This window comes from Plectropomus leopardus, chromosome 12 (genome assembly GCF_026936395.1).
Source record: "Plectropomus leopardus strain MGB_pleo_1.0 chromosome 12, ASM2693639v1, whole genome shotgun sequence".
NCBI classification, from domain to species: domain Eukaryota; kingdom Metazoa; phylum Chordata; class Actinopteri; order Perciformes; family Serranidae; genus Plectropomus; species Plectropomus leopardus.
This window is the reverse complement of record NC_142187.1, coordinates 35,106,122-35,123,845: the sequence shown is the minus strand read 5'-3', so window position 1 is coordinate 35,123,845 and position 17,724 is coordinate 35,106,122. Positions and strand designations below refer to the sequence as shown.

The following is a 17,724-nucleotide window of genomic DNA, read 5'->3' as shown; positions in this document are numbered from 1 at the left end:
CTTGACATCAAAGCAGCCACCGGTAGCTTTTATTCTGAAGGCCATAACGGAAGCGCTCGACGCTCGAAAACGCAGCTAACGGTGCTAACAGCTGCTCGCGTGAGGTGATTTAAGTGCTGCAAACTAAGCCACAGTGGCATTTTGGAAGTTTATGACACGCGTGTATCATTTTAACTAACACAGAAGTCGAGTTTTGATAAATGACGAGTCTAAATTCACGTTTCTAACATGATTTCGCTAGCGGCTAACGTTAGCTTACTTAGCTAGCTAGCATTAGCCGTCGGTTGCCTGACAACAGAGAGGAAGCCAAACAAACCGGCTAACAGCTAGCAGGCTAACACAGGCTAACGGGCTAAACGGAGTCCAAAAACTGATCTAGTGTTTTATTATTTAAACATTTAGTTGTGTGACGGGCAGCCGGTGATGGCGGATGACGGTCGGCGGGGGGACGAAGAGGACCGCGGTCCCGGAGCTGCTCATCAGGTGTTCGTGGTGATGGAGTGTCTGCTGGAGAAGCTGAAGGTGTTGAACTACGAGGAGGAAGTTTTGTCCAAACACAACATGAAAAACCTGTCCAGGTGAGACACAACATGCACGGCAGCACATGGACATCACTGCTTAGTTAATGTTAGTTTGACTGATACCGTTTTCTCGGGTGTGTCGAATTAATGCTTGTTTTGTGTGCTCCAAATTCCTCAAAATATTACTGTTAATTTTCACAATTATTAGTGTATTATTCTGACTGGAGCTCCGGTTAGACTGAAGACTTGTCTGTCGGGCTGTAACTTTTACGCACAGCATGGAGCAGGCCATAAGTCAAACAAGTATCCATGGTAACGAAAACAGCGCACACCCAAAAAAGTGACAGAGGGTGGCAGCGCGTCTCGTGTGTCTCATTAAAGGACAGTTGTGTGTTTTTGAAGTGGGACTGTGTGAGACACTGATGGACAATCCATACAGCTGCTGGTCGGCGCGCTCCCGGTTTGCAGAAACAGACGGGGCGCGCACCCCACAGGGGCTGATATCAAAACGTGTTTTAGCCACCAAAAAAAAAAGCACAACAAAAAATCAATATCAATATCTAAGTGGACGCTGTATTTTCACCGCTTTACCGCGCCGTCACACAGCGTTTTCCTTTGGCACTACATTTTTCATACTTACTGGGTCAGTAAGTACGGTTAGCGGCTGTCACGTGACAGGTGTCACCACAAACGCACACACACACACACGCACGCGTCAATCACAACAAGTAACAAGGTTTAAGTGGAATATTAAGTAATGACAGTAATTATGACACTGCAGTGTATCAGAGACATTTACCTGGTGACAGTGTGTGTGTGGTGATGCTGCAGCTGTCTGACCTGCAGCTGGATTCAAACACACAGTAAATCTGACTGTTTCTCCTCTGCATTAAGTCTGTTTCATTCTACCTCATGTAAAGCAGCACTGAACAAACTCACTTTTAATTTGACAAAGACCTGCATTTAGTTTGTAACAACAGAAATACGCAGTAACAACAACAACAATGATAACAGCAGTTTCTCAGAGACCACAAATAATTGTCCAAATGTTCCCGCTTCAGAGAGACGTGTAGATGCAGATTAGAAGTTTCTTCTCCAGCAGCTGCTGGAGCTTCTGCTAAAGTTTACACATATGGACACTTATAGAGGACATTAGCCGATTACCGCATAGACAAAGACATGAACCTGCAGCTCTCTGTTTTCCACCCATCAGACATTACTTTGTCTCCAGTCCTTATCTGGCGTTCAACCCGGGCGAGCAGTTCTACATGTTCACCATCATCGCGGCGTGGCTCATCAACGAGGCAGGGAGGCCGTTCACAGAGCCTCAGGAGTACGACGAACCAAACGCCACCGTGTCCAATATTCTGGCAGAGCTCAGGGCTTTCGTAAGTGACGCTTAACCCTCAGATCTGCGTGTTGTGACTCAGAGCTGCTGCTGTTCAGAGTCAAGGCTGCTTAATGTTAAGTACAGTCAAATAATGTTTTTAAGGTGCTGAATCCAGATTCAGTGGCTATACAAGTGTTTTTTCAATCAATCAGACATTATTTGTCGAGCACTTTTCATGCTAATAAAACTGTTTGTATGAAAAGCATGCACAGTGCGTGTGATACGGACCACAAACTCAGTCGGCTTTTTATTGTTGGCTGCTGTTACACAGGAGGAGCTGAGCGGTTTGAAAGTGTCTGAGACTCATGTGACGTATTTTTTTTTGTCTGTCAGGGTGTTAAGGTGGATTTCCCACCTTCGAAACTGAAATCCGGTTCAGGCGAATACGTCTGCTTCGTGTTGGACCGACTGGCTGAAGAGGCTCTGAGGAGGAAGGGGTTCTCCTTCAGAAGGTACGTAAACATTTCTCCTCCACTCACCTCTAAAACTAGTTAATTCTTTTCTGTTTTAGTCATTTGTTTTTGTGCGTCCTTGCTGGTGATAAGGCCATGGTCAAGGTCATGGTGACCTAGTCTGTCTCATTATTGTGATCATGATGTCTCGAGCACGGTGAGGCATTTTCTTCAAATTTGGCACAAACATTCAAATTGACTCAAGGATGACCTGACTGTGTTTTGGTGGTCAAAGGTCAAGGTCACACTGACATTGCTTTTATCTAATTTTTGCCCCCCAGACCAAACTACCCAACAGAAACCACAGAAGAAGAGTCTGTGATAGAGGACGATGCAGAGCTCACACTCAGCAAAGTAGAAGAGGAGATGATCGTAGGTGTCGCAGCATTATTTAACTGTAGTACTTCTCATACTAAATGTTTTTTTTTGTTATTTCCAAATGTTTGTATGTTTAATGCTGCGTTCACATTGATTCTGGCAGATGGTAGATGGCAAACCGGATGTCTTTTGTTTTGCTTTTTTTAAAAATTATTTTCTAAAGGTACTAATTTCTCACAATTTGCAGAACGGTTCTTGCCAAGTTGCTCACTTCCTTTTTCACTCTTTTTTCAAAAGAAAAAAACCCAGTATTTATTATGATTTCGAAGGTGCAAATACTCATGAAGGTGCCATCCTTTCAGTTAACAAACTAAACCACGTCTTAATCAGATCTACAAAAAATGCTTAAAGTGAACCAAAAGCTTTACTTAAATCTGGTGCAGTCATTTGAAAAGGTTGTAAATCTGGTCAAATGTTCGCTGAATAAAGCTGATTAATATCTGTTGTGTGTATAACCTGAGGAGGAGCCCGATGATGAGGAGGAGAACGTGATGGACCTGGAGGCTCTGAAGCTACGAACCACTCACACTGTGAGCTCACCTGCAGATACGAGACATTCAGAGACTCTCAGATGACTTCAGGTCTGTACATTTAAATTCTGCAGCACTTCATGACGAAACGGGTCGTGTTGTTTGCTTTCCGTCAGGAAGCAGAAGCGTCCTCCAAACCAGACGAGATCCTGGAGTCGACGGTTGATGCAGCAGAGTGGAACCTGGAGGTGGAGAGAGTCCTGCCGCAACTCAAAGTCACCATCAGGACAGACAACAAGGTACACACTCACCTGAACTCCACCTTTAACTGAAGGAGGGATCTGCTCTCTGCGCCGGCTTCACTCTAGATCTGATGCAGGAGCAGTTTCAACATTCAAGAGTCCTTTATGCTTCACATAAAAACAAACTTGTGTTTGACACATCCACCACCTAGTAATTCAGTGCAAGACCGAACCAACTGTAAAATAAACGGATAAATAGGAACTAACTAACACTAATAAAGATGCTAAAATTAAATTCAGTCATAAATACAGAAATAGAGAAAACCAAACTGCTAAATGTGGGCTTTTTATCCCCAGTGACTCGTGCTGGGCCTGCACATTGTTGAAATGCTATAATGCTGTGACATCAGCTCAAAATCACACTAACTATGTACAGTGATGAGCCTGCAGTACTTTCCCGACACAGTGCCGCTCCTCATCCTGGAATGTAGAAAAGGTTGATGAGCCCTTCCCCGTCTGTCTGAACATATACAGCAGGTTCTCAGTCTGAAGTCTTCAAATACTGCTACTTTTGCAGTGATTTTGGTGTTGCAAATGACAGCTAACTCACTGCCTCTGACTACTCTTTGTGGAATGCAGTAAAGCCTGAAAAACCTTCCTTTTCCTTGAGGTGAACGTCACTTTATCAAGATATTTGTCTTCCCTCAGAGCACAGACATTATTTATATTCAGAGAGAGTGAAACTATTTCACAGTCACTATCACTGAGAAGTAAAATGGCGCAGCAAGAAAATCAGCTGGACCGAGAAACCTTCTCTTGTTCGATCTGTCTGGATCTGCTGAAGGATCTGGTGACGACTCCCTGTGGACACAGCTACTGCATGAACTGTATTCAACACTTTTGGGACGGAGAGGACGAGAGGAGGATCTACAGCTGCCCTCAGTGTCGGCAGAGCTTCACCCCGAGGCCCGTCCTGCTGAAAAACACCATGTTAGCAGCTCTGGTGGAGCAGCTGAAGAGGACTGAAGCTGCTCCTGCTGATCTCTGCTACGCCGGAGCTGAAGATGTGGCCTGTGATTTCTGCAGCGGGAGGAAACTGAAAGCAGCGAAGTCCTGTCTGCAGTGTCTGGCCTCTTACTGCGAGCGGCACCTCCAGCTTCATTATCGATCAGACACATTCAAGAAACACCAGCTGGTGGAGCCCTCCGAGAAGCTGCGGGACAACATCTGCTCTCGTCACGACGAGGCGATGAAGATGTTCTGCCGCACAGATCAGCAGTGTATCTGTTATCTCTGCTCCGTGGAGGAACATAAAGGCCACGACACAGTGTCAGCTGCAGCAGAGAGAGACGAGAAACAGAGAGAGCTCGAGGGGAGTCGACTAAACGTCCAGCAGAGAATCCAGGACAGACAGAAAGACGTGAAGCTGCTGCAGCAGGAGGTGGAGGACATCAACGCCTCCGCTGATAAAGCAGTGGAGGACAGCGAGAGGATCTTCACCCAGCTGATCCGTCTCCTGGAGAAAAGCCGCTCCGACGTGAAGCGGCAGCTCAGATCGCAACAGCAAAGCGAAGTGAGTCGAGTCAGAGAGCTGGAGGAGGAGCTGCAGCAGGAGATCAGCGAGCTGCAGAGGAGAGACGCTGAGCTGGAGCAGCTCTCACACACAGACCATCACACCCAGTTTCTGCTCAGCTACGCCTCACTGCCAGCACTCAGCGAGTCCACGCACTCATCCAGCATCAAGAACCGTTCTCGGCACAGCTTTGAGGATGTGACAGGGGCTGTGTCAGTAGTCAGAGACATACTACAGGACGTTCTGAGGGAGATGTGGACAAGCGTCTCACAGGCAGGGACTGAAGGGAGTCGAGTCAAAGAGTTTCAAGAGGAGCTGCAACAGGAGATCACTGAGCTGACGAGGGAAAATGCTAAACTGAAGGAGCTCTCACACACAGGCGATCTTAACTGCACAGCCCCCGCTCACACTCAACACAAAGTGAATCCGCACACTCATCCAGCATCAACATCCATCCTTGGCACGTGACAGAGCCCAAGACCAGAGCTGAGTTCTTAAAATATTCTCGTCAAATCACACTGGATGCGAACACAGCACACACAGTGCTATTATTATCTGAGGGCAACAGAAAAGTGACAGTAATGAATAAAAGACAGTCGTATTCTGATCACCCAGACAGCTTCACCGGCCTGTATCAGATCCTGAGTGGAGAGAGTCTGACTGGACGCTGTTACTGGGAGCTGGAGTGGAGAGGAGGAGCTGATCTGGCAGTCGCATACAAGAATATCAGCAGAGCCGGGGACTCGGATGAATGTAGACTTGGATGGAATGACAAATCTTGGGCATTAAATTGTTTACTTAACAGTTATATATTTTTGCACAACAAAGTCCAAACTCCCGTCTCAGGTCCTCGGTCCTCCAGAGTCGGAGTGTACCTGGATCACGGTGCAGGGATTCTGTCTCTGAAACCATGACTCTCCTCCACAGAGTCCAGACCACTCAGCTGCTCTATGTTGGAATCGGGCTTCCTTATTCTTATTATAACACTGCTAAGTTTTGTACACTGAAATAGTCAAAATTCAGCGTTTTAACTCTTTGTCTCCGTGTTTGTTGCGGAGAGCTGATTGTTTTGGCGTTTCTTCGCTGCTCACAGATAGCTGTCAGTCAAACATTGTGGGCGGGACTTCTTCCCCTCAGTAGTTTGAGTTTGTTTCGGTGTCGTCCTGTGTCTGTTCAGCCTGGCTCTGCTCATGATGACGTTTGTTTACCTGAACTGACTTTCTCTGCATGTAAGTAACGTTGACTTCTGCGGGCTCTGAATGTTTGATGAGTTTTTGTATTGATGTGTTTTCATGTTTCTGAAGAGAGAGAGCAGCAGAGCTCCTTTATCCTCCACACTTTGTTCTCTTTGTAAAGACATCTATCATCACATTTATTTGTTTGGCAGACCAAATATTGCTGATGGGAGGTTTTATAGATCTGTAATGATCCTGATCACAATCAATAAGGAGATGATTCATTCTTTTCTTGTATCTAGCTGAGATTCTTGACTTTCCTGATGGGATGTGTGAACAAACTGAGGGTTCGTATGACGAATAAACAAACATGAACAAAGTCTTTTCTTCTCGTCTTCACTCGAGTTTTTCACACACAGCTGATATGAGAGTCTAACTGAAGCAGCTTTTCTGTGTTCATGTTCAGAACAGACGAGCGTTTAGTCAGTCGGTCTCTGTCCTTTAACTGTCCTCACTGAAACAGTGTTTTTTTTTTGTCAAAAAAAAAGTGTTTTTATAATTCTCTTAAGTATATATTTTTTAAATTTGATTTATTTTGAACTTTAAAATAGAGATTTATTTTACAATAAATATTTAGAATTATGTCATTTAAAAGATAATATAATTTTTTGAGCACTTTTCCAGGTCATATATTTGTTTGTATATTTGTTTTTAATTCTCTCGTAGTTTTTATAATTACTTGATCATTTTTGGGTCAGTTTTTCAGCACGTTTTCCAGGTCATTTTCTCGTTTGCTTTTTTTATGTCGAACTCTGCTCTCTGTTGTGTCACTGCTGTTTAAATTGTTTCTTACTGGTCTCTGGTCTGTGTGTCGGTCTGCAGGACTGGAGGATCCACGTGGACCAGATGCATCAACACAAAGACGGGATCAAGTCCTCGCTGAAAGAGGCCAAGGTGCGTTCACTGACCCGCTTCCATAATAAGAGTAGTGATGACTGTTGAACGGATGTCTGTCTGTGTGTGTCTGGCTCCACCTGCTGTTTCTTATTTTAACTACTGAAAATCTACATCCAATAACTTCTGCACGCTTTTTAATATTTACCCTCCGCTGTGTGACACCAAAAGAAAAACATCCTTAATATCTAGTTGTGTGCTGTGTCCTCTCATGTCTCTGCAGAGCTACCTGGACAAACTGCAGGAGGACATTGGAAAGACTCTTGAGAAGGTGAGCAGCAGAGAGAAATACATCAACAACCAGCTGGAGCACCTGATCCAGGATTACCGCAGCGCTCAGGCCAAACTCAGCGAGGTAAACGCCCAAACTGACCAAAAAAAGATCTAAAAAAAAAAAGTGAAAACTTCCAGCTCGTGGTTTTCACGTTTTATTTTTCACACTGTGGCTGTCTCCTCTGTCACATGTGGTCAAACTTTTGTAAATATGAATAATTATATGTTTGAGGGAGAAACAGAAACCTCGTAACAAAGCCGTGTTCTCCACCAGGCGAAGGAGCGCTACCAGCAGGCCAGTGGAGGCGTGACTGAGAGGACCAGAGTCCTGGCGGAGGTCAGTGAACACATCACACATCATTGCATCGATGTGGAGGAAGATCTCTGAAAGACTGAAGCTACAGTTTGCACAATGCACACTTTAAATACTTTAAAGTTATTAAAATCAGTTCAATGTAGATGCCTGACAGTTTAATAGCTCTGCAGGGCAATATGTGAAAAAATGTCTGCAATGAACAGTTACCTCTGGGTTTTTAATTTCATTTTTACAAAAATAGCAAAGTAAAAAAACCAAAATATTTTACATGGCTCTTATCACAGTTTCACTTAGTGCTGCATTTTTGTAAAATAATATTAAAAAACCTAAACTCAGATCTTAAGAAATTGCTTTATCATTTTGAAATTATAATGAATATAACTGATACGGAGTATTAATGGTCCTTTCAGAAAGTGTACAGTCTTTAAAATTTGCCTCAAAGTTACTGAAATTTATTGGTAAATGTCTCTATGAATATATGTGGAATATATGTGTTATATGGAGTCATTAACATAAAGAAATGTTCTGGCCTTCAAATCTGCATTCAGAGTGAAAAAATATTTGTCTTTAAGTAATACTGAAAGATAATGAGAGAAATAAATAAGCAGAAAAGTCCTGAGTACAGAAATACAAAAATAAATACAGTTATTAAAACGTGAACAGAAGAAAATGAAATAAAGGCACACAACAGAATAAATGCTGTTTGAGAGTCAGAGTCATAAGCAGATAAATGTCTCTGATTCATTTCAAACCATCCTGATGCTCTGAATTCTCCCCTGCAGACAGTCTGAGAGCTTTTCTGTGTGTTTCAGATCAGCGAGGAGCTGGAGAAGGTGAAGCAGGAGATGGAGGAGAAAGGCAGCAGCATGTCTGACGGAGGTGAAGCCGATGACTGAACGTCTGTCTGAAAACGAAAAGAAAAAATGAAGCCGTCTGTGTTTGGTTCTGACCGTTTGTCTGTCTGCATCTGTCTGCGTTTGTCTGTCTGTGTTCACCTGTCTGTGTTTGTCTGTCTGCATCTGTCCGTCTGCGTTTGTCTGTCTGCATCTGTCCGTCTGCGTTTGTCTGTCTGCATCTGTCCGTCTGCGTTTGTCTGTCTGCATCTGTCCGTCTGCGTTTGTCTGTCTGCATCTGTCCGTCTGCGTTTGTCTGTCTGCATCTGTCCGTCTGCGTTTGTCTGTCTGCATCTGTCTGCATTTGTCTTTCAGCTCCGGTGGTGAAGATCAAGCAGAGTCTGACCAAACTGAAGCAGGAGATCGTTCAGATGGACGTGAGGATCGGCGTCGTGGAGCACACGCTGCTGCAGGCCAAACTCAAGGAGAAGTCCAACATGACGCGAGACATGCACGCCACCAACATCCCCGAGTCCGCCGCCGGGCTTTTTGCTTAGCTTCACCTCCACACAGGGCCCCTCTGTGAGCTTCAATCCATTAACACACCTCACATTTCAATATGACACTTTTACTACGCAGGTTTTCATTACAGATTTACACGTTTAAGCGATATTTTCAAAATATTGCTAAAACTCAACGTGGAGCTGACTGTGTTTCCACTGAGTGATGTTCTCCGACTGGTGATAACATCCCAGTAACCATGGCGATGGATGCTCAAAACATTAGCAGCTTTATTTCTATCGCAGCCACCAAACTAACCGTCATTATTTCCAATCCAAGGCCACGTAGGCGTGTTATGGATGGAAAGGCAAGTCCCTTATACGAGGGAGTGGCCACGTATGAGGGATTTCTGGGAGATGTAGTCCACAATTTCACAGTTATGTGATGCAATAACAGCTCTGTAGCTCCTGCTGCATCATGAGGGAGCCAGTTCCTACTGACAAGCACACAGACATAGCATCATGTGACCTCATAGCGTCATGTGACCTCATAGCATCATGTGACCTCATAGCGTCATGTGACCTAGAGAAGACGAAAAAGTGTTTGCATTGCAGGTTTGTGAAATATGTTTTTTTTTTAATTCGCCTGAAATACCACCTCATGCGAGCGTTAAAAACTTTTTTGCGATAAATGTTAGTTTTTCTCGATATTGATGTGTTTCCATCAGGCGCATTTTATATTTGCAATTTCCTTTTACTTAAAATGTAAACGCAAAACTTGTACTTCTCGCTTGAAATCAGAAGTTTTGAGTTTCGTGACGCTGAAGTTCTTTTGAAAATGGAGAAAATAAACTTTCTTCATCCTTCAAAAACATTCTTCAGCATTAAGTCAGAAAACAAACTGGAGTTAAACAGTTAATCCATTTGGCTCTTTCTCCTGAATGTCAGTTATTTATTTATTAGCCTATTTTTTATTAAAAGTTGGATTTTTATTGTATACAAACATAAAATAAATTTTGATAATAATCTGTGTCTTCAGAAGTTATTAAACTAAAATATGTAATTTAGATATTTATTTGTTTTAAGCAAAATTGTCCACTAGATGTCGCCAGAGAGAAAAATCAAAATGTATTTTAATTTTTTCACAGATGGTTTTTGTTTCTGTCTTTTCTCAGATGTTTGTTTCTCTTCATCTCTTTTTGCACTATGCATAAATACCAAAAAATATGAATAGATAATCCATATTAAGGCATTTATTTTTAATTGTTTAATGTTTGAGACATTTATACAGCTTTTTAAAATAATTTTACTGCAAATTAGCAATTCAGCAATATTTAACCCTTTGAAGCCAGGACTGACATCAGTTTGCTTGTGCTGCGTTTAGTCGTCTTTTACGTACATATAAACCTTTAAAACCTGAGCTTTGATTGATTGATTGACTTTTTTAAAAAAAAAAAAACATGGTGAAAAAAGGCAACAAGCACCATACAAGAAGAGATGTTCCTTAAATTGCAAAAAAAATAGAAAAAGGTGGCAAGAAAATGACCTGAAAATTAGTTTTAAAAGAGAAAGGGAGCGGGAGAAAGACTCAGAAATGATGACTTAATTATAATAATAAAAATAACAGAAATGTCCAGAAAACTATATTTATGAATTTAAAGTACATTTTATATTTAATTTAATATAAATTAGATATAGATTTCAGATAACATATCTTTTAACTTTCTCCTGGGTTTTTGAAATAAAGCAAGACAATTTGCTCAGGTCTAAATAAATTCATTACTTTTTGTGTTTTAAAAGAGACAGAAACATTGAGACATTATAATAAGTTAATAATTAAAATGAAAATACAGCAAATGACCAGAAAACTAATATTGCAGTTATTAACTATTTATCTATCTTTTTTTTTTTTTACCTTTAATGTATATTCTTGTAACCAATAACTTTTTACTTTTCCCTGTTTTTGAAAGAAATTAAGAAGAAATTTTTTTGTAAGAATTTTTTTTCAGGTTTCAAAGGGTTAAAGGACTTAATGTGATAAGTCTAAATAAATTCATTTTTTCTACATCAGTGTTTAATTTTGTGTTGCTGAATTCACAACAATGTAATGAAATGAATAATGCTTATTGTTCACGTTATTGCACCTTTAAAAAAAATTGTCACATCTCCTTAATATATCACAAATTTAACCCCTACTCCTCCAGCAGACTCTGTGACCCGAATCAAACACACCTGAGCTGTCTCACACCAACACGTGCACGCCGGCTCACCTGCTGACGAGCTCCTGGTGGATCCTTCAGAGGTGACGTCTGTGCTCACTGAGGGTCTTTTCCCTCCGCTGAGGTGTGTGTGAGGTGTGTGTGAGGTGTGTGTGACGACGTCCTGCTGTTTGGGACAACAGTCCCTGATGATGCTGGAAAAGTTTGAGTTGAACCTGTATCAGATCCTGCAGGACTTCAAGGTGTTCGAGACTCACAGAGAGACGCTCAGACAGGTGAGTACAGCAAACTCACATAGTGTGTGTGTTGTGTGTGTGTGAGTTTGTGTGTGTGTGTGTGTGCGTGCGTGTGTGTGTGTGTGTGTGTGTGTGTGTGTGTGGGGGGGGTTCTACGTGTAGTGTAAAATGTGTGTGTTTGTGGCTGCAGCAGCTGTGCAGTTTATTATTCTGCTCCATGTTGTTTGCTTTGGTGATCCCTCGTGTTGATTCTATGAAATATGAAGTATGTAGATAAATGTTGCCCTGAAATGGGGGAAAATGTCCAGAAAACTAGATTTAGACTTCTAATAATTTTATATTTACAATTTTCTTTTTTTTTTTTTTTTACATGTTGTTGCTTATTACCCTCTCGATATATCTGAGAGAAATCAAACCAATTTACAGAGGTTTGTAAGGGTTAAATGGCTTGTTAAAGGTGTCTGAACGCAGCACAAGAAAACTGGGTTAAAGGAGCTCGTCCAAACAATGCTGCAGGATGATATGTTTGGATAAATCATTGTGTGGTAAAAAGTTTGGGGTTTTTCTTGATATGAAATGCATTATTCTTCTAGTGAGTCCAATATGGTTTTGCTAGAAACAAATGTTATTTCTAAAATATTATTGGCAATGTGTACATGAGGAAAAGTATTTGTAATTTGTAGGTTTCCAGGTAAAAAACATCATGAATACAATAGATATGACAGATAGTTCTTTGAATTTAAGGCGGCCGGTGTTACTGTTACTGTTGTAAATACTTGCAGCTGTCATTATTGTAGTTAGCATTGTTGTCACAGTTTTCATTGTTGTTGTTGTTATTGTTGCTGTTGTCTTTGTTGTCTCTTGTGTCTTCTCCTCCCCTCTGTGTACCCCAACCTCTTTCTTTTCTCTCTTCCTATCCACTCTAACGTTGTGCTGTCCGGTAGCCTTGCCAATAAATCTCAGTGCAGACTGCAACAGGAGGAAGTATGTCACACTCCTCCTTTGCAGAGCAAATCTGTTATGGCACCTCGAGGCATCCGGACCTCTCATACTGCATGCCTAAGCTGCCGAACAGGACAGGTTAAAAAAAAAAAATAAATAAAAAAATAAGGCGGCCGGTGACGGTCAAAGGTTGGAACCTATCAGGAGTCTCGAGTGTTGCTGATAAGCTCTGTGGTCTCACCCACATTAAACACACTCCTTATGAGTGTATATTAAAAAAACAATATTATCATTTTGAACATTAAATATCTTATCTTTGTACTGTATTCAACTGAATATAGGTAGAAAAGGATTTGCAGATCATTGCATTGTGTTTTTAGTTAGGTTTTGCACAGCGTCCTTGCTTTTAGGAATCAGGAACATCAGATTGCAACATTCAAAATATAAATATATTAAATTAATCCTTTTGTTAATGATTGTTGGCTCATGATACTCAGATTTACTTTGTCTGCCTTTATTTCAACTAAAAATCACACATTTACAAAAGTCCTCTTGTTTCTTTAGGACTCATTTCACTTCATTTTTCCACCGTAACATTTTCATTAACGTAAACATCATCAGTTTTCTTTACAACTTTAAGCAATCAATCATTTTAAAGTCTGAGTGTACACAAACGAAAAATATTAATTAAATGCAATAAACAAAAGTATATATCAGTATATCAGTTTAACGGTCCACTCATATTAATCAACAGATGGAGCTCAGAAGCAGCTGATCTGGTTCATAGGCACATAACTGTCAAAGGAAGTGAGTACATATGGATGTGAAGTATTTTGGAACTTAAAACTTTTCATGCAGGTTTTAAGCAACATTTTAAAGGAGGAAGCAAAGTTCAGGTTCAAAGTGCAGCTCCTCCTCCTGGAGCGAGGAGCGAGCTGATCCCACCCCTTCAGTTTGCAGATAAGTGTGAGCAACGTGTGGTGACGTGAGAGAGCTGACGGGCTTTCACTTCTAACTAACTGAAACTCAGAACTCAGACGGTCGTTGATACTGAGAAGTAAAATGGCGCAGAAAGGAGTTCAGCTGGACCGAGAAACCTTCTCTTGTTCGATCTGTCTGGATCTGCTGAAGGATCCGGTGACGACTCCCTGTGGACACAGCTACTGCATGAACTGTATTCAACACTTTTGGGACGGAGAGGACGAGAGGAGGATCTACAGCTGCCCTCAGTGTCGGCAGAGCTTCACCCCGAGGCCCGTCCTGCTGAAAAACACCATGTTAGCAGCTCTGGTGGAGCAGCTGAAGAGGACTGAAGCTGCTCCTGCTGATCTCTGCTACGCCGGAGATGAAGATGTGGCCTGTGATTTCTGCAGCGGGAGGAAACTGAAAGCAGCGAAGTCCTGTCTGCAGTGTCTGGCCTCTTACTGCGAGCGGCACCTCCAGCCTCATTATCGATCAGACACATTCAAGAAACACCAGCTGGTGGAGCCCTCCGAGAAGCTGCGGGACAACATCTGCTCTCGTCACGACGAGGCGATGAAGATGTTCTGCCGCACAGATCAGCAGTGTATCTGTTATCTCTGCTCCGTGGAGGAACATAAAGGCCACGACACAGTGTCAGCTGCAGCAGAGAGAGGCGAGAAACAGAGAGAGCTCGAGGGGAGTCGACTAAACGTCCAGCAGAGAATCCAGGACAGACAGAAAGACGTGAAGCTGCTGCAGCAGGAGGTGGAGGACATCAACGCCTCCGCTGATAAAGCAGTGGAGGACAGCGAGAGGATCTTCACCCAGCTGATCCGTCTCCTGGAGAAAAGACGCTCCGACGTGAAGCGGCAGCTCAGATCGCAGCAGCAAAGCGAAGTGAGTCGAGTCAGAGAGCTGGAGGAGGAGCTGCAGCAGGAGATCAGCGAGCTGCAGAGCAGAGACGCTGAGCTGGAGCAGCTCTCACACACAGACCATCACACCCAGTTTCTGCTCAGCTACGCCTCACTGCCAGCACTCACACGCTCAGCCAGCGTCCACATCCGTCCTCGCCGCCGCCGCTTTGAGGACGTGACAGCGACCGTGTCAAAGATCAGAGACATACTACAGGACTCTCTGAGGGACACGTGGACAGATGTCTCTCTGACTGGGACTGAAGTGACACAACCAGAGCCCAAAACCAGAGCGGAGTTCCTCAGATATTCACGTCAAATCACACTGGATCCAAACACAGCACACGAATATCTGTTATTATCTGACGAGAACAGAAAAGCAACACAAACGGGACTCCATTCTTATCCTGATCACCCAGACAGATTCACCGTTTACGAGCAGGTCCTGAGCACAGAGAGTCTGACGGGACGCTGTTACTGGGAGGTGCTGTGGAGAGGAATCGTTCGCATAGCAGTCGCATACAAGAATATCAGCAGAGCCGGGCACTCGAGTGAATCTGTGCTCGGATTCAGTGACAAATCTTGGGCGTTAAGATGTGCCCAGAAAAGTTAGTATTTTTATTATAACAAAAGCCAAACTCTGGTCTCAGATCTTCGGTCCTCCAGAGTCGGAGTGTACCTGGATCACGGTGCAGGGATTCTGTCCTTCTACAAAATCTCTAAAAGCATGACTCTCCTCCACAGAGTCCAGACCACGTTCACCCAGCCGCTCCACGCCGGACTCTGGCTTTATTCTGACAGAGCCACTGCTGAGTTTTGTTAATTCAAATAGTCAGAAGTCTGCTTAATTAATATTTAAGGGGGTGAGATTAAATAAGTGTGTACTTCTCAGTACTTTTAAAATATGTAAACCAAGTCATCGTGTGTTTGACAGTTTTTTCCCCTTCATGTTCATGTTCATGTGTGTGTGTGTGTGTGTGTGTGTGCGTGTGTGCGCGCGCTGACAGCCTGTGAATACACACACAGCGGAGAGACAGTGAGATGAGAGGAAGCTGATATCATCCTCGTGTCCCCTTTTCGGCGGATTTTTCCGCTGCTGCAGATAATTTTGTCACCTTGTAATATATTAATTTTGTGAGTAGGCTATATTAAAAACCGCCAAACCGCGGCACACGCACTGACACCTCCCGGCACCTCCTGGCACCTCCCGGCACGTCTCGGCAACCAGTGGCATCTGCTGCGACTGCTAGCGGCACCTAGCTGCGGCATCTGGGGGTGCCACACGAGGTGCCACAGTTAGGTGCCGCTGCCGCAAATTGAGCCAGCCCCTGCTGAACTTTTTTTGACAAATTTATTGCCATTTTTGGGTCATATCTTGTTGAGTTGCTTATTGTCCTCTCCCCATGTTTTTGAAAGAAATCAGACCAATTTGTTCAGGTTTCAAAGGGTTAACCCCCAAAGTTATGTCACAAAATTGTATAATTTTAAAGGACTTTTTGCCAAGTTTTGTTTGCTTCTTTTAATATGTTTTTTTTTTAAACTAACTTTAAGGTTATGTTCTTGTACTTTTTACTAATTTCTTGGTCATTGCCTTTTTCCTATGTTTTTTGGAAAAATAAAAGAGAAAAAACTAGGGTAAAAAAACATGAAATTACATATTAAATATATTTTTAAAAATCTATTTTTTTTTCATCTAAAAACATAGTGGCATCATGACAAAAACCTGGCATTTAAAGGGTTAAAATTCAGAAAATTAATGAATATTTGATATTTATGATTAGGACTGATGGTTTAAAAATAAATTCAATGAAAGTAGAAAATCACATTAATGTATAATATTTTTCAGAGTGTGATTTTGAACAGTGCATTTTGTGTGCAGAGCTGTTATAAAAATAATAATGTATAAAAATGAACGTTACTGATGAACAGACACATCCCAGGCTGTTATACTTTTATTTAAATAATATACTTTGCATGTAATATATTGAAAATACTTTTTTTCCATCTGAAAACATGACAAAAGTCTGGCATTAAAATTCTGAAAACTAATCAATGTTTGATATGTAGGATGTTAGTTGACAAATAAACTCAATAAAAAAGAAGAAAATAGTGTTTATGTATAATTTTATTGAAGCTTGAGTTTGAAAGGAAAGGTTTGAAAAGATTCAGACTATCTGAGCGGACTAAGTTCAGCAGAGTCTCCATAAAAATAGGGCCAGAGTCCGGCGTGCAGCGGCTGAGTGAAGGTGGTCTGGACTCTGTGGAGGAGAGTCCTGGTCTCAGAGACGCTGTAGAAGGACAGAATCCCTGCACCGTGATCCAGGTACACCCCGACTCTGGAGGACACAGGACCTGAGACCTGAGTTCGGACTTTGTTGTGGATAAAATAATAACTGTTTTGGTCACAATACAACGCCCAGGACTTGTCATTGAATCCAAATCTACATGCGTCCAAGTCCCCGGATCTGCTGATGGACTCGTACGCGACTGCTAAACAAAGTCCTGACCCTGTCCACTCCACCTCCCAGTAACAGCGTCCAGTGAGACTGTCTCTGCTCAGGACCTGGAGACACTCGGTGAATCTGTCCGGGTGATCCGGATAAGACTGCCCCTCTTCGGTTACCGTCGCTTTTCTGTCCTCTGACAATAGCAGCTGTGTGAATGCTGTGTTTGGATCCAGGCTCATCTCACGTGACAGTTTTAGGAACTGGGCTCTGGTTTTGGGCTCCGGTTGGGTCTCTTCCGTCCCTGTCAGTGAGACGTCTGTGAGTTTCTCTCTCAAATCTTCATCAGCAGGAGCAGCTTCAGTCTTCTTCACCGGAGCTGCAGACATGGTGTTTTTCTGCAGGACAGTGTCCCAGTCTGCAGACTCTGAGGACAGCTGCAGAGCCTCCTCTGGTCCTCTGCGTCCCAGAAACGACGAAAAGACAGACCATGCAGTATCTGTGTCCACAAGGAAGACTCACCGGATCCTTCAGCAGATCCAGATCCTTCAGCAGGTCCAGATCCTTCAGCAGGTCCAGACAGACCGAACAAGAGGTTTGTCGGTCCAGCTGAACTCCGACAGGAGCTGGTTTGAGCTGCGATCTGAACTCTGTGTGTGTGTGTGTTTGTGTGTGTGTGTGTGTGTGTTTGTGTGTGTGTGTGTGTGTGTGTGTGTGTTCAGACACGTGATTTGTTCCAGAACTCAGGCTTTAAATCTAAAAGTTTAATTTTAAACATGTTGGCTATAATATATAGAAATGTCTTTATCAAAAATACGAACAGCGACAACAGGAAAACATTATAAGCATATTTTGACTGACAGTGTTTGTAAACTGAAAATTTTGGGGGGAAGTGTCATAGATGTATAAATACACAGCACTCACATCAACTA

At 42.7% G+C, this 17,724-nt stretch overlaps 3 protein-coding genes and 1 pseudogene across 6 annotated transcripts; 3 read left to right on the top strand and 1 right to left on the bottom strand.

Annotated features, from left to right (window-relative positions):
• On the top strand, window positions 1-10,103 carry ift57 (intraflagellar transport 57 homolog (Chlamydomonas)). 4 transcript variants are annotated; one of them, XM_042497164.2, is made up of 12 exons: window positions 1-104; window positions 403-578; window positions 1,735-1,909; window positions 2,245-2,363; window positions 2,645-2,735; window positions 3,203-3,271; window positions 3,388-3,510; window positions 7,084-7,155; window positions 7,379-7,510; window positions 7,703-7,765; window positions 8,557-8,623; window positions 8,953-10,103. In XM_042497164.2, exons 2-12 carry the CDS (start codon window positions 424-426, stop codon window positions 9,132-9,134), a joined length of 1,248 nt encoding a protein of 415 aa, XP_042353098.2. In that variant the 5' UTR covers window positions 1-104; window positions 403-423; the 3' UTR covers window positions 9,135-10,103. The 4 variants fall into 4 exon arrangements, with proteins under 4 accessions (XP_042353098.2, XP_087942080.1, XP_087942079.1 ...); XM_088085954.1 differs by having other exon boundaries at window positions 41-578; window positions 8,562-8,623; window positions 8,953-9,091; XM_088085953.1 differs by having other exon boundaries at window positions 42-578; window positions 3,206-3,271.
• On the top strand, window positions 3,519-6,581 carry LOC121951001 (E3 ubiquitin/ISG15 ligase TRIM25-like; annotated as a pseudogene).
• A 140-nt stretch (window positions 10,104-10,243) lies between the features above and the next one.
• Window positions 10,244-15,888, top strand: LOC148188144 (tripartite motif-containing protein 16-like). The gene has a single exon (XM_088085950.1). The coding sequence runs from the start codon at window positions 13,537-13,539 to the stop codon at window positions 14,959-14,961; it is 1,425 nt and encodes a 474-aa protein (XP_087942076.1). The 5' UTR covers window positions 10,244-13,536; the 3' UTR covers window positions 14,962-15,888.
• Window positions 15,889-16,269: 381 nt separating this feature from the next.
• Window positions 16,270-17,452, bottom strand: LOC121965948 (tripartite motif-containing protein 16-like protein). The gene has a single exon (XM_042516055.2). It carries the CDS (start codon window positions 17,179-17,181, stop codon window positions 16,519-16,521), a length of 663 nt encoding a protein of 220 aa, XP_042371989.2. The 5' UTR covers window positions 17,182-17,452; the 3' UTR covers window positions 16,270-16,518.
• Between the last annotated feature and the right edge of the window lie 272 nt (window positions 17,453-17,724).

Bases quoted from the DNA above. Each gene is read 5' to 3' on its own strand.
- ift57 (XM_042497164.2), top strand. From the start codon at position 424: ATGGCGGATGACGGTCGGCGGGGGGACGAAGAGGACCGCGGTCCCGGA. The intron at 2,736-3,202 runs GTAGGTGTCGCA...GTATAACCTGAG, and splicing joins AAGTAGAAGAGGAGATGATC to GAGGAGCCCGATGATGAGGA. The intron at 3,272-3,387 runs GTGAGCTCACCT...GCTTTCCGTCAG, and splicing joins AGCTACGAACCACTCACACT to GAAGCAGAAGCGTCCTCCAA.
- LOC121965948 (XM_042516055.2), bottom strand. From the start codon at position 17,181: ATGTCTGCAGCTCCGGTGAAGAAGACTGAAGCTGCTCCTGCTGATGAA.
- LOC148188144 (XM_088085950.1), top strand. From the start codon at position 13,537: ATGGCGCAGAAAGGAGTTCAGCTGGACCGAGAAACCTTCTCTTGTTCG.